Consider the following 15336-nt stretch of genomic DNA (forward strand, 5'->3'; position numbering starts at 1 on the left):
GCTTGCTTCCCTTGTTTTTCTGAAAATATATACAATAGTGCCGGTATCTAATGAAAAAGAAATATGTATGTATGGTTACGCTTTTTAAAATTAATATTTACTCCCTTTATTTATTTTTATATAAAATTAATATTATTTTTGTCCCTTTTTAGATTTGAATTATGGCTTTGCCATCTGATATATTAGCTTAATCATAAAATCCACTATAAATTAACATATCACTAATCATAAATTTGTGGATTTAGACCATTAATTGATTATAGTGTTAATCATTGTTAAAAGAAAAGAAAGTATTATAGTGTTAATCCAGTCCATCTCCAGATTATTTTATCACTTCACATCAATAACGTCTTGTCTTGTTTATTATAAGCAGTGAATAAAATAGTAAAATGTTTATAAAAATATTTCACAGGTACATTTTATTTTATTTATATGAAATTAAGTTTTTATAGTTCCATGACAGAAGATGATGATGTCGTAAAAGTAGGGGCAGCATATCATAGCTTGTTGAATGTTAGCATCAGCGGGCAAAGCAGGCGACCAATATTCAGAAATTGGTTAGGTGCCCGAAATTGAGATCTCTATTATTAACATGAGGAAAACGATTTTGATTTAAAATGACAAGAAAAAAGAAAATTCGAGTCATTTCCCTCTACACACAGACAAAGAGAAATAGAGAAATCAAAGAGATAAAAGAAAATTTTCCTTTTTTTTTTTTTAATAAAAAGATAAATAAATAAATGAAATTGTCTTGTCTCTCCAACCAACCAACAAACAAACAAACAAACAAATAAAACCCCAGAACCCTAGAATTCTCCTATTTTCCTAATCACTGAGCTCTCTGCAGCTTAATTTTGAGTTGACTCGACTGTCTATGGCTTCATCCATGGCTTCTACATGCTCTCCGACCTCTCTCCAGCTTCGGTTGGCCCTGAATTGCAGGAAATGTAGAGGATCACCTGTCCTTCTAATATTACAGGCTCGGGCGACGAGGATTGATCGTCATTCTCACAAGCTATGTGCTTCTCATATTGGGTACGGAGTGCAACCCCCTCGTTACGGAAGTCCGTGGACTGCGTCGAGCTCTGCTGCTGCCGACAATTTCGCTGGGTGGACTGATTCGGGCGATGGTGATCAGTCTGTTGAAACACAAAAGAAGAAATGGATTCAAGGTATGAGAAAGAGAGTTCTTGAATTTTGACCCAAGGAAATTCAGTTAATTTATTATTATAGTGGAAATGATCGTGGCTTGTTTGGCTTATAGTTAATGGACTGATAACAGTTTGAGAGTAGTTTGATTTCAGGAATGGTGGGAGCTGGAGTAGCTGGGATCATCTTAGTTGCAGGGCTTACCTTTGCAGCATTATCACTAAGTAAACGGACTACTTTAAGTAAGTGCCTTACTTCTATTCTTGAAAATAGTATATCTCATCCAAAACTTCCAAAACTAAAGGCTGAAATTTGTGTGTTTGATAGAACAAATAGAGTTGAGGGATTGAGTTTTTGTGGATGTGTCAGAAATAAAATGATTTTGGAATCCGATTGATTAAGGTTTTGGAACTGAAGTTAGAAGTGTTGTTTTTTAATCCCTTATTAGTCTCCAGCTGCATACGTGCTTAATTTTATTATTGCAACTCACAGAAACAAAACAGCAAATGGAACCGTTAACTGTGCAGCAGGAAGTTTCATTGGTATCTGATGATGAGGAAGATAAAATTGAAAAGAATACAAGTGCGGAAAGCAGTGCAAATTTAAAGGAAGAGTATATTAGTCTAGAACACAAGACAAATACAGATGTGGATCTTCCTTCATCTCCACAAATTGAAGAAACACATAATGAAAATAAACTCAGTGGTGATACTGATCAGTTGTTATCAGCAGATAATGGCAATTACATAATCAGTTCAAATGATACTGTTGATAATGCTCCTGTTCAAGAGGATTTGCAATATGACTCAGCTTTTGACAGCAAGTTAGGTGTTCTAGAAACGACTCCCAACTCAACGAATTTGCCTGAGTCTAAAATTGCTAAAATTGACAAAAACTTGGTCAATGGTGAACCTGCTTATTCTTTGAACATAATAAACACTATCACTGAGCATACAGAAGCAAAAGAAAATACCATTCCTTCATCTGATTCTTCTATCTCCCCTGTTCTTAAATCCAGTGAGCCCGTGGTTGTGAGTACTTCCATTACTTTAACTTCAGATACAGTATCAGAGGTTGGGAATCTTTTCAAAGATGGCATGGACTCTGAAGCCTCAGTTCCGACAAAAGAAGAGCTTAACACAAGTACAAATCAGGTCTCAACTGATAGAAATAGTTCATCCCTGGAAATGAATTACTTAACTGAAAGTGGTTCTTCTGGAGTGACATCTGTGTCAGAATGGGCCTATCCATTTGCAAACAAACAAGATATAGTTGTTAATGATGACATGAACTTAAGTAAAACATCTTCCGAATCACCACCTTTCAGTGGCAGCTTCTCATCTGCTGGGGTACCAGCTCCATCTGCAGTTCCTGAATCCTTGCAGGTCTCTCCTGGAAAGATTTTGGTTCCAGCAGTTGTTGATCAGACTCACGGACAAGCACTAGCTGCACTGCAAGTTTTGAAGGTGCTCAATCACTCTTTATGTATCTAATTATTTTTAAAGTGCTGACCGGATAACTAGCTATTATAAACTGTGCAAATGATATGGGTTTGCATTCAATGGCTGAAATCTCTCTTTTCAGGTTATTGAGGCTGATGTTCAACCTAGTGATCTATGTACACGTCGTGAATATGCTCGCTGGTTAGTAGCTGCAAGCAGTGCACTTTCAAGGTAAGCATGTTTCTTGTCAGTGTCTGTCAGGATTTAGAATCTTGGAATTTGGTGTTATGATTAACAAGACAGTGAAAATTATAATTCTAGGATTCGTGTTATGATTTCCTTTTCAATTGCTTGAAGGAGCACACTGTCAAAAGTATATCCTGCGATGTATATAGAGAATGCTACTGAACCAGCATTTGATGATATCACACCTGATGATCCTGATTTTTCCTCAATTCAAGGTGAAAATTCCATTTATTTTTTTTCAAGAGTGATTTAAGTAATAAAAGTTATGTTGTATGATAGTTACTATTTGAGATGGATGTTTCAGGCTTAGCTGAAGCAGGTCTCATCTCAAGCAGGCTGTCAAATCATGATTTGCTTTCTCCAGTTGAAGACCAAGGTCCATTGAATTTCTCTCCTGAAAGGTGATGAAACTTTTATTTTTCAATATGGACTGCTGTAATACACTAAATTGTTAATTTGCTTTCTTTCGGTGCTTATTTTCTTCAATGAACAGCATGTTAGTGAAATGAAATGGGATGGGTGGATGTTCTTATCTATACCATCTTCCAAACCATTATAATTTTAATTGATATGCACACATAAATCGATAACTAAAGGTTCCACCTAGCCTGGGTGATGGGGCATTAATGAAGTAGTACTGCACACTTCACCATAATAAAGTTGCTTATTTCTGTTTCGAATATGTGGTTCTGGGTTACAATTGCTGTATTGTAATTTGCCTCTATTTCACATCTTTTGCATCAATTTTATCACTGCAGCCCTCTATCGCGGCAGGATCTTGTAAGCTGGAAGATGGCTCTAGAGAAAAGACAACTTCCAGAAGCTAATAGAAAGGTTATTTGATCTTAAATCTTATTTCTTTTCTTTGCTGCAGGTTGGTTTACAGTTGAATTCAGTGATCAATCCTGCATTTCTTTTTCTTTGTGGCCATTTGCAGATTCTGTACCAACTTTCTGGCTTTAGAGATGTTGATAAAATACATCCAGATGCATGGCCTGCACTTATAGCTGACCTGTCTGCTGGAGATCAAGGGATAATTTCACTTGCATTTGGTGAGTCATGTTAGTCTTCAAAAATATTATATGGATATTATTATAATTTTGATAATTGACATAACTCTACTCTACCGGCCTCACCTCTCTTCTAGGCTGCACAAGATTATTCCAGCCAAATAAACCGGTCACAAAGGCCCAAGCTGCAGTAGCTCTTGCAATTGGTGAGGCTTCTGACATAGTTAACGAGGAGCTTGCACGAATTGAAGCAGAATCCATGGCAGAAAATGCTGTTTCTGCTCATAATGCTTTAGTAGCCCAAGTTGAGCAGGATATCAATGCGAGTTTTGAGAAGGAGCTTCTCATGGAGAGAGAAAAGATCAATGCTGTGGAGAAAATGGCGGAAGAAGCAAGGCTTGAGTTAGAAAGGTTAAGAGCTGAAAGGGAAGCAGATAATTTTGCCCTGATGAAGGAGCGTGCTTCTATTGAAGCAGAAATGGAAGTCCTGTCAAGGTTAAAAGGAGAGGTGGAGGAGCAGTTGCAAACCCTTCTGAGTAGTAAGGTGGAGATATCCTATGAAAAGGAAAGGATAAACAAACTTCAGAAAGAAGCAGAGAATGAAAAACAGGAGATTTCCCGATTACAATATGAGCTGGAGGTTGAGCGGAAAGCGTTATCGATAGCCAGGTAAGAAAGAGGAAAAACAATAGAATTTATTTGTGCAAGAAAGTATATTTCGTCATATTTACTAACAGATCCATTCCTGTTTGTCCTCTTAATGGGCCCTGCTTACATAATATAGAGATTTGACATATCCTGTGTCTTTGAGTCATCCTGAGAATGCTGATGGTAATGAATGCCTGAAGGCTATTATTTGATAAGTTTTTTTCTTTTTTCAGAATGAAAAATGAATTTATTGTTGTTAAATCTATAGAACAAGCAGCTGTATCTTCCATGGATCTTATCTTTGTCAATGATGTAGTAAGGATTTCGGAATCAGAGTAAGCTGGTCTAGCAGGTAGAATAAAATTGCTTGTGTCCTCGTTCTGGATAGGAATTTAGAAATTCATTGGAGAAATGCATGATCTTTCACAGGTCTGGAAATTTTCAAGCTAAAGAGGCTTGGTTGAGGCACGAGTCTCTTTTGTTGGGATTTCTTTTTTGGTCAGTTATCAACTTGGCTGTGTGCATGCATCATTGATGATCCATATTATGTAAACCAATGTATTAGCAAATGTGTTTTTTTTTTGGGTTCATCTTTTGTCACTAACTGTGGTTTGTGCTAACATATTTGAACCATATGTTGCCAAGTGCTGTAGTTTTAATAGTAATAAATCTTTCTTGTCAGTGAATTTTAGTTGACTAAGGACTTGTAATGGTAATAAATCCTCGTCTTTTTTGGTTTACCTAACATGTAAAATTATTTGTAACAAGTCCCAAAACTTTATGCATTTTAAACTGTGATTCAGGGCTTGGGCTGAGGATGAAGCCAAAAGAGCAAGAGAACATGCAAAAGTCATTGAAGAGGCTAGAGATCGCTGGGAGAGGCAGGGAATCAAGGTTGTAGTCGACAATGATCTCCGTGAGGAGACCTCTGCTGGAGGTACATGGGTTGCTACTGCGAGGCAGTTCTCTGTAGAAGGAACTGTTAGCAGGGCAGAAAAATTGGTGGGCGAGCTCAAGCTATTGGCGGATAACGCAAGGGGTAAGTCTAAGGAGGTAATTAATACAATCATTCAGAAGATACTCGTCATCATTTCAAGGCTGAAGGAGTGGATCTCCGAGGCAAGAACACAAGCTGGAGAACTCAAAGATGCTGCTGTCTTGAAGGCCAAGGAATCAGTAGAAGAGTTGCAGAAGAACACATCAGAATTTAGTTCAACAATCAAGGAGAGGGCAAGGGGGTCTATATATGGGTTACAGCAAAGTACTGCAGAATTTAGCTTTGCTATGAAGGAAGGAGCAAAGCGTGTTGCAGGAGATTGCAGAGAGGGTGTAGAGAGACTCACTCAGAGATTCAAATCATGAATAAACATCTTGTATTTTTATTTTTTTTCTGGTTATGTACCAATAATAAAAATTTCCAGCAATTACAGCTGAGAAACGGCAATACTTTCCATTGGTTCCACCCTCATTTTTGAAAGTATACATTATTGCTGACGCTTTACCAATATGAAGAGATTTTGCAGTTCTTTTTGATCTACAATGAATCGATCAACACTTTATCTCAAGTAATTTGTACGATTTTCTGCACTTTCATATCCCATTTACTACTAGAAGAAAATGCGTGTCCAAGCATAAAATTACTTATCCTCTTGTTCCATGTCCTTTGATGCCTTGACAAACAACCATCGCTACAGACTAGTAGATTGCTAGTCCTAGCCCAACAGGAATCAAAATCATACAATAAACACCACCAATATATGTTTATATTAAATCAGATTCCTTCCAAAACAGGAAAAACACTAGTGAACATTTTCATATTATCACACAAGACCGAAGCATCTTAATTATAAGAAGAATGAAATGAGAACCAAGAGTAGAGGTCCTAGAGCGGATAATAATCTGCCCCCATGACTAAAACCATCAATTTAAGGAGTCGGCAAAGACCCGTTACCAATGATATTACTCCATATTCTTGCGAATAGCCCCGATTCTAAGAGATGCTCTTGGCATATTTAATGATTTTAATGATAGAAATATATCATATTTCCCAACATTAGCAAGACAACACAAAACAGCTTCACCGGAAAATTAAAATTGCATTTCACATCCAAAAGTAAATGGCACAAAATATAGTTGTGGACTATAAACTATTTTAAGAAAAGAACATCATTAGCTCCCATTAAAACAAAACATGTTCGGAATAAAATCTCCAATGTCTAAATAAAACATAGCAGACGCCTCTAGTTACTAACTTCTACTGGAACATGAAACAATGAACTTCCAAGTAACTGGTTTCTCACTTCTTCTTCTCGGCACCACCACCGGCCCTGAAACAATTACCAGAGAACAAATTAAACCTTAAAACCAAAACAATAATAGATTTCAAGTGCGGACATACAGGTTTCAAACAGAAAATAAAACTATGGTAAAACAATATATCTTCAGAATTTACCTCATCTTTCGGAGTACACTGGACATCTCCTCTCTCTTCTTCTTAGCTCTCTTGTGTGTGCCCAGCTTTCTTTTGGCCACCTTCAAAGCACGCTTGTCCTTGCCAACTTTCAAAAGTTCAGTGATCCTCTTCTCATAAGGTGCAAAACCAGCAACTTCCCTGATTAAACTCCTCACAAAGGAAACCCTTTTGCTAGTTTTCTGCGTGGAAACACTATCATTATTAGAATCACAATCCCTCAAATGCAATCTCCTTTCCAGGTTAAGTATAGCTCCCAAATTCAATCTAAAGAACGTTTATTATCAATTAAGAGGACCGGCTACAATTAACTTACTCCTTTGCGGTCGGAAGGGCGTGGTGCTAGTTCTTTCTTGGTCACTACATGCCCTTTGTTCAATCCCACAGATAATCCAGTATTAGGAGCCATTACCTACAAGAAGAAAGCATATTTAGTAAGCATCATTTCGTTTCACCCAAGGCACTCCACTGAGACTTCGAATCTGTACTTCTATATTCATCAAAAACACACACGCGCAATCAATCTCCCTTAGCACTCGGTCAGCTAAAACAAGCAGCTTAACTAATTAATCCAACAAAAGACTATTAAAATCATTTAGTTCGATAATCCAATACTTAGTCATACCCACAGAAAAGAGGTAAAACAAAACAGAAAAATCCAACAGAAGTCTAGAAACTATATTCCAAATTAAAGATTAAAAGAGGAAAAAAGAAAAGAACTTCTAATCATAACATGGAAGCAGTATATTCACTATAGATTGAAATGAATATTAAAGATCGTTGAAATCAACATTACTCATGGATTTGCTTGTGTACATTAGGAGTTTCTCACTAACCAAACAAAGAAGCTATTTAATGGCGATTGAGATTTTGGAGTTACCTCTGAACGAGAAGTGGTAGAGCGACGATCTGAGGCGGGTTGTGAAGCAGTTAGGGTTTTTGAGTTTGCTACCCCTTTTATATGTACAAGCTACATATGAAACTTGGCACAAGGATTAGGGCAATTTGGTCAAATCGGTAAAAGAAATGCACTATCACGTGGTTTGGCAATTTCTAAGTTGAAATACAGAAAATATCTTTTTATTAAGAGTACTGTATATTTTATTTTTCAATATTTTTAAATAAATATTATGTTTATATTATTTTTATTACATATAATTTTAATATATATTATTACATATAATTTTATAAGTAATTTAGCATTTATCAATGCATCAAAGAATTTATAAATATATTAAAATTATTTTTAAAATTTGATCGAAATAAAAAATATAGATATATTTTAATAATCTATTATAATTCTAAAATATCTAATTCAATGATAAGTTAATTAAGAATATTTATTTTATGAAATATTTATATTTTTATTAATATTTATAACTTAAGAAATTAAAAAAATATTGTATGCATATAGCAGAATTGCTAAAAATATAAAACATATGTTACTCTTTTAATACGAGAATTATTTATATCTCTCGAATAAACCACTGAGTTATTTTTAAATTTTTTCTGTCTTAAAAGAGTCATTAAAAGCTTAACTTTGCATACAGTTTTTTTTTTTTTTTTAATCTTTATAAGCTTTTTAATATATAATTCATACTCCTTTCAAAAAAAAGATATTAATCTATGCTTTATAATTAATAACGTTAATTACTAAATATTATAAATTCTTTAAGAATTTTAGTCCTTAATACTTTAAACTTATATAACCTTTAAGTGTGAAAATTCTATAAAAAACTATTTGTCAATTTAAAATTTTATATTATAAAATACTTTATTTCTTACAAAATATATACTTTATGTTAATAGTATGAAAATATAAAATTTACTGATTATGATAAATCTCAAAACTCTTAATAATAAGATTTGGAAAAGGTAAATTAAAGAGCAGCTCTAAATGCATTTTAAATAAAAGTAAAAATTATTAGTCACATTTATGTGAATATATATTCAGCATCAATTTACTTCTTATTTTGATTTATTTTTAAGTATTTTTAAATAAATATTATGCTTTATATATTATAACTTATAGATTACACCTTGTCCTTAGGACTAATAAAAATAAAAAAGGAAGATTCCATAGAAATTCACATGTCTGAAAATTAAAAATGAAAAGAGTGTGAATGGATAATAATAAATTAATTTTTAATTTGAACTTAACCATTAACATAATTTAAGTTAAATTAATATATTTATCCTTTTGCATTATAAACACTTATATATTTTTTTATATATCTGACATGGAACACATTCTTCAATAATAGCATAACAATAAAATAACGTGGATATTTTATTTTCTCATATTAATTAAAAATTAAAATAAGGTATAATAGTTTAAAAATTTTAATTTTTACAGTAATTTACTATTTAGCTAATTTAAAAAAAAAAATTTAATTTAGCTATAATTTAATCAATTGAGTGTAATTTTTACTAAATTAAATTGCTCGTCAAATTAAGCAACGCGAAGAATAACGAAAATATAATTTAGAAAAAGACAATTTAAAATTAAACAATTGTATAAATAATATGATATTATGACCTATCAATTTAGATTTTTTATTTTTTAATTGGCGTCCATGTTACTGTTTATGTTGCTTAATTTTAACAAACAACTTAATAATACTAAATTGATAATTTTTAAAAAATTAACTAAAATAATAAAATTTAAAAAGGTTTGAATTAAGCTATTAGGCTTTAAAATAATAACCATGTGAACCAAACTCACATTATAATTGAGGCACTTTATAAGAAATGGCCATGAGTTGACATTAAATGTGAACCAAATGCAAGGAACTTGTTTTAACAAGTTTTTCTTGCAATTAAACCGAATACCCAAAAAAAATAAAAATTATAAATTATTATCTAAACTTCTTAAAATTCAACAATTGACTGTTTAGATTTTACATAATTACAGTTTAGTATTATGCACATTGAAACATCTATATGATCAATTACTCGGTAAAATCTTGTGATTTGTTTATTTTTTACTGCAATGAAAAGAAAGAAAAATACTTTTTTTTTTCTTTTCACCTATACTATTAAAAATGAGTCAGATATTTTTTAATTCTTAATTCCTAGAGGTTATTAATTTTTTAACCCAACTAAGCAAGTTGTATTGAGTAAGTTTATAGCAATTTAAAAATAAAATAGCTAAATTATTTAAATACATATATAATTTATAATTTATATATAATATATTGTTATATTTAGTTAAAATTTATAAAATTTATAAAATTTGTTTATAGATCTGAAATCTTTATATTTTGAATTATTAAAAGTTAATTCAAAATTTTATATAATTAAAAATTTGTATTTAATTGATTATACTTAATTAAAATTTAAAATATAAATAATAAATAGATTTTATATTAATTTATTAATATATTTTATAATATTAATATATTTTTATTCTATTGTTTTTATTTTATTTTTTTAAGATATTTTGTTATGAATAAAATAATCTTTTAAATTTATAAACATTTAGTTAAAATCTTAAAAGTTACGATATCAAAAGTAATTATTGACAACAAACAAAATGTCAATTTGCTTTTGAGAAGAAAAATAAAAGAATAATTAAAAAATAAATAACGAGTTTAACATAAGCATGCATCTCTGGAAAATCCAACATGTCACATTGTCATCTTCTACACAGCTAACCAAATAGCTTCTTCTTCTTCTTCTTCTTCTTCCATCTTTGACCTGTAGGTACTACCCTCTCACATTTTTGGATTTCTTAATTTGATCTCTCACTCTTTCGACTCTCCTACAATTTCTCAACCATCCAACTTTGCACTTAGCTATAAGAGAGCTGGGTGCTGGTTGAAAGCACGTGCTTTTAAGTATTGAATTCTCGTGTTTCTGTGCAAATTGCCTAAATTTCTCATCTTTCCCCGTCAGAATTGAATTACAGTAACCGGGTCTCTCTTAATTTGTCTTTTTGTCTTTCCCTTCATTAGCTTTCTCAATATCAAAAGCACTGATAATTTGAAGATCAATTCTTTTGCTTTCAAATTTCAGTCCTTCTGGGCATCCATTATTTGCTTACAAGTTTTTGAGTTCAAGTATTTGCGTCTCTGTATATATTTTTCATCTCTTGTACATATTCTTCATTCTTGTTTACAGTTTCTTACATTGTTTCTGCAATTGTAATTGCTACCCTTATTTTCTTAGATATTAATTCTTTTCTCGTGTGATTTTCATTTCGGAAGAAACTTAAATTGTACTTTATGATCCTTATATATAGTGTTCATAATTTTTCTTTGCTGTCAATCTATCGAGTTTTTGTGGGCTTGGTCTGTATCAGTATATATACCTCTTTCTGCCACTAAGTTTGCTTGATTCTCTCCTAGTTCAGATCCCAATTCATTTCCTAATGCTCTAGTTTTTACCAGTTTGATTGCCATTTCATTTATCACTTCACACTTCAAACATATCCCAGCGGGTGCTGCTATGCAAAAAATTTTAGTATCCATTTGAAATTCCTATACCATAAGTTGATATAATCATTTAGATTAGGTATCTATTTTAGGTCATCTTTAAACTTGTTTTCCCTTAGATCATTCACATTTATACTCAAACTTTAACCATTAATGTCAATCCTGTGTGGTTTACCTCTTGTTGAGTGTGTCTACTGTCTAGCATGTGCCCGTTGGGCATGGAAACGATGTCTCCATTCTGCTGGTCACGACAGTGAGACTTGGGGGCTTGCAACTGCTGAAGAATTTGAGCCAGTCCCTCGCTTATGTCGCTATATTCTAGCTGTTTATGAAGATGATCTACGGCAACCTCTATGGGAACCCCCTGGAGGGTATGGAATTCACCCTGATTGGGTTATTCTAAAGAAAAACTATGAGGATACTCTTGGAAGGGCCCCTCCATACATTTTGTATCTAGATCATGATCATGCCGATATAGTTCTTGCCATAAGGGGTCTTAATTTGGCAAAGGAGAGTGATTATGCGGTGCTATTAGATAATAAGTTAGGGAAAAGGAAAATTGATGGTGGATATGTACATAATGGGCTATTGAAGGCTGCTGGGTGGGTTTTGGATGCTGAGAGTGAGATTTTGAAGGAGTTGGTGAGAAAATATCCAAAATATACTTTGACTTTTGCTGGACATTCCCTTGGTTCTGGTGTAGCGGCAATGTTGACATTGGCAGTAGTGCTAAATCGAGACAAATTGGGAAACATTGAGAGAAAGAGAGTCAGGTGCTATGCCATTGCACCAGCAAGATGTATGTCACTTAATTTGGCGGTCAGATATGCAGATGTTATTAATTCTGTTGTACTACAGGTAAGTGTTTTAAACCTCTGTCTCTGGAGAATCATTTGCATGGATATGCACATCTCATGAGACCTCAAAAGAATTTGCACTTGCATCTCCATTTTTCTGCTTTTTACTCTGTCTATGAATTTTCTGTCTGGAGAGGATTTATGCTCATAGGCATGCTTACCCTTTTATCACAGGGTTCTATTTAGAGTACTCCTGATGAAATGGATTTCTATGGTCTATTTCTCAAGGGAGTTGATATCTTTACTGGGTTTCAAGTATATAGAGTGTTTGGAAAAGATTAGTTGTATTTATTAAGAATATGGATAGACCTGGCATACAAATATGCTAGTGCGTCCAACATATTGTGTAACAGATGTTCTTATTCTGTTTATCTGTTAGATCACAAGAGTAACTGTTGTCCACTAGTGTTAGGCCTTTATATGAATAATATGGTTTCATCATGCAGCTAACCACCTATACAACTGGACTAAGATTAAGTTGAATGGGTTACTTCGTGAGAGTAAATATCTGAAACTTACATATGTTTGTGTAATATACTATTTGTTAAGCATGATAACTCTTCACTTCAGATATGGCAATAGAATTGCATTCACTGGAATTGTATAATAATATCTTACATATATTTAAGTATTCTTCATTGGAGCAGGACGACTTCTTACCGCGGACTGCCACGCCCTTGGAAGACATTTTCAAGTCACTTTTCTGGTATTGGTCACTTCTTTCACTTACAGTTTTCTGTAGTAATAATAAGGTCTTTGTGGGGCCTGTTTGGGAGTGAAGTGCAGTTGGATTCCCAGAAATGTCATACATATGCAAAAAGGCTAGACATTGCGCACATCACCCCAGCTGTTTAGCTCTTCTATTTTTCTTTAGCGTCAACTTTTGAGCGATTCCAAAGACTGATGACTTTCACCTTTTCTTTTTCCTGCTGAATCTTAATTGAAGATGTTTGAAATATTAATTCTACATATTGATTATGTTTTTTATGTTTGTTTAACAGTTTACCATGCCTACTATGTCTAAGATGCATGAGGGATACATGTATACCTGAGGAACAGATGCTCAAAGATCCAAGGAGGCTGTATGCACCCGGTCGCCTCTATCACATTGTTGAGAGAAAGCCTTTCAGGTAAAATTGTGCGCTGTGAGCTTGGTCCTACCAAATATTTACCAAATTAAGTGGAGCATATAACAAGTAATTTCTCGAGATTATGTTCGGTTTCCAAGTTCTTTGGATGCATAACATTGATTATGTCATCTTTCATGAACATTGGAAATCTATACTGATGTTTTCTATGAATTAGGAGTATTTCAATATTTGAGATGTCATACAACTGCCTGAGTGGGCTCATGACCAGAGGATTGAATTTATAAAGAGAATAAACAGGGATTACATAATGGTAACAGTGTCCGTAGGTTTTTGCCCTGTAGATAGAACAGGAAGAAATAATTCAGTTCAGTACACAGTTTGATAAGTTTCATACTGGAGGAAAAGTTGAGTTCTTACTTCTTATGGATGTGCCATGAATGATTTTCAGAATGGGAAGATTCCCCCCAGTTGTGAGGACAGCAGTACCTGTAGATGGGAGGTTTGAGCATATAGTTCTGTCCTGTAATGCCACTTCTGATCATGCAATCATTTGGATAGAGAGAGAAGCCAGGAGGGCACTGGACGTAAGTTTTCTGTCTCTTACAACTTATTGATCTCTAGATGGTTCAAGCCTGTACTATTTAAGATGGTAGTCATTTGCAGCTTTGTCATTTTAGCTAGTCAATCATTTAGAGGTTCCGTTTACTACTCTCAAAGAAGCAGACAAACCTTTATTAGTCAGAAACAAAATTCTGCACCTGAATACATGTACCCTGTGCATCTGTATCTTAGTCTCTTGTTTTTACCTTTTAGGAGTAGTGAAGGGATGACGACTTCTGTAGCCCATGAATTTTTTTACTTAATTAATCTTTATGTTCCTGTTTTCTATGTTGGCAATACTTTTTTGGCTTTGTGTATTTTCAGCAATTCGTCTGGTGAACAAGCTTGAATATTTTAGCAATTTGAGCAATTGATATCAGTTTCCATGCTGAACTTTAATTTATCCTTTCAACCTTTGCTTGATTTCTTGATGAGAGCATTCTCTTCCAAGGGCACTGCGCACGGTGGAAACACCTCAAGCTCTCAAACTTAACTGACAATGCCACCTTGTCCAAGGAGACACTTATAGGTGGTTCCTCCCTGGCTGATTTCAAAAACTACTAGCTTTTACTTAGGCACTTAGTCGTTGAAATTTGAAATTCTTTCTCTGATGTTGTTCTTTCTTGTCCATTTTGAAAACACTCTGAAGAGGTACAGCAAACATATAAATTCTTCAGATGCCATAGGAGAAGAGTACGACACTGCTGGTCAGTTTTTAAGATAATTATTTTCAAGCTTTAGTTAATCTTTGCATTCCTTGTCTTGAACACAGCTAATGCTAGAGAAAGATCAAATCATGGAAATCCCGGCAAAGCAAAGGATGGAAAGGCAAGAGACTTTGGTCCGGGAACATACAGAGGAGTACAAGGCTGCATTACAAAGGGCAGTTACTCTGGCTGTGCCACATGCTTATTCACCTTCTCAGTATGGAACTTTTGATGAGCAGGATGAAGGACTCAAAGGCGATGAGTCGCAGAAATCGAGCGGCGAATCTTCTTTTGGTTCTTCTAGGAAAAGCAAGTCGAAAGAGAACTGGGATGAATTGATCGAGCGCCTGTTTGAGAAGGATGAATCTGGTCATATGGTGCTCAAGAAGTCGCACAGAGATGATTGATTATGTTTTTTTTTTCCTCTTTTAGTTTCACGAAAAGCAAGAGAGTGATAGTTTTGCGGCTAGAGATAATTCAAGATTCATTTGTATTATATCAACCCATTAGATTAAAATTCACTATCAATTGATCTGTGAATTAGTTCATGAAAATATTCATTCAAGGATTCAACTAGCAATGGCACAAGTGCTTATCCAAATATTCTCACCACACAAGTTAATTTAGGGCATGCTCATAGTCATCGTGTGGAGGAGAGGCTATCTAATGTCCACAAATAT

General features: G+C 33.9%; 3 protein-coding genes across 4 annotated transcripts; 2 read left to right on the top strand and 1 right to left on the bottom strand.

Annotated features, from left to right (window-relative positions):
• The first annotated feature begins 622 nt into the window (after positions 1–622).
• Positions 623–6002, top strand: LOC8281004. 2 transcript variants are annotated; one of them, XM_002513644.4, is made up of 10 exons: positions 623–1172; positions 1305–1391; positions 1642–2615; positions 2734–2822; positions 2949–3052; positions 3142–3238; positions 3596–3671; positions 3775–3889; positions 3985–4516; positions 5299–6002. In XM_002513644.4, exons 1-10 carry the CDS (start codon positions 875–877, stop codon positions 5855–5857), a joined length of 2931 nt encoding a protein of 976 aa, XP_002513690.2. In that variant the 5' UTR covers positions 623–874; the 3' UTR covers positions 5858–6002. The 2 variants fall into 2 exon arrangements, with proteins under 2 accessions (XP_002513690.2, XP_015571323.2); XM_015715837.3 differs by having other exon boundaries at positions 1030–1172; positions 1294–1391.
• Positions 6003–6571: 569 nt separating this feature from the next.
• LOC8281003 (60S ribosomal protein L36-2) lies at positions 6572–7994 on the bottom strand. The gene is made up of 4 exons (XM_002513643.4): positions 7846–7994; positions 7282–7377; positions 6948–7147; positions 6572–6822 (listed from the first exon to the last, which is right to left on the bottom strand). Exons 2-4 carry the CDS (start codon positions 7372–7374, stop codon positions 6792–6794), a joined length of 324 nt encoding a protein of 107 aa, XP_002513689.1. The 5' UTR covers positions 7375–7377; positions 7846–7994; the 3' UTR covers positions 6572–6791.
• A 2579-nt stretch (positions 7995–10573) lies between these two features.
• Positions 10574–15257, top strand: LOC8281002. The gene is made up of 5 exons (XM_002513642.4): positions 10574–12259; positions 12906–12964; positions 13260–13388; positions 13798–13933; positions 14722–15257. The coding sequence occupies exons 1-5, from the start codon at positions 11555–11557 to the stop codon at positions 15061–15063; spliced, it is 1371 nt and encodes a 456-aa protein (XP_002513688.1). The 5' UTR covers positions 10574–11554; the 3' UTR covers positions 15064–15257.
• The last annotated feature ends 79 nt before the right edge of the window (positions 15258–15336 follow it).

The sequence above is a fragment of the Ricinus communis genome, chromosome 4 (genome assembly GCF_019578655.1).
Source record: "Ricinus communis isolate WT05 ecotype wild-type chromosome 4, ASM1957865v1, whole genome shotgun sequence".
NCBI lineage: Eukaryota > Viridiplantae > Streptophyta > Magnoliopsida > Malpighiales > Euphorbiaceae > Ricinus > Ricinus communis.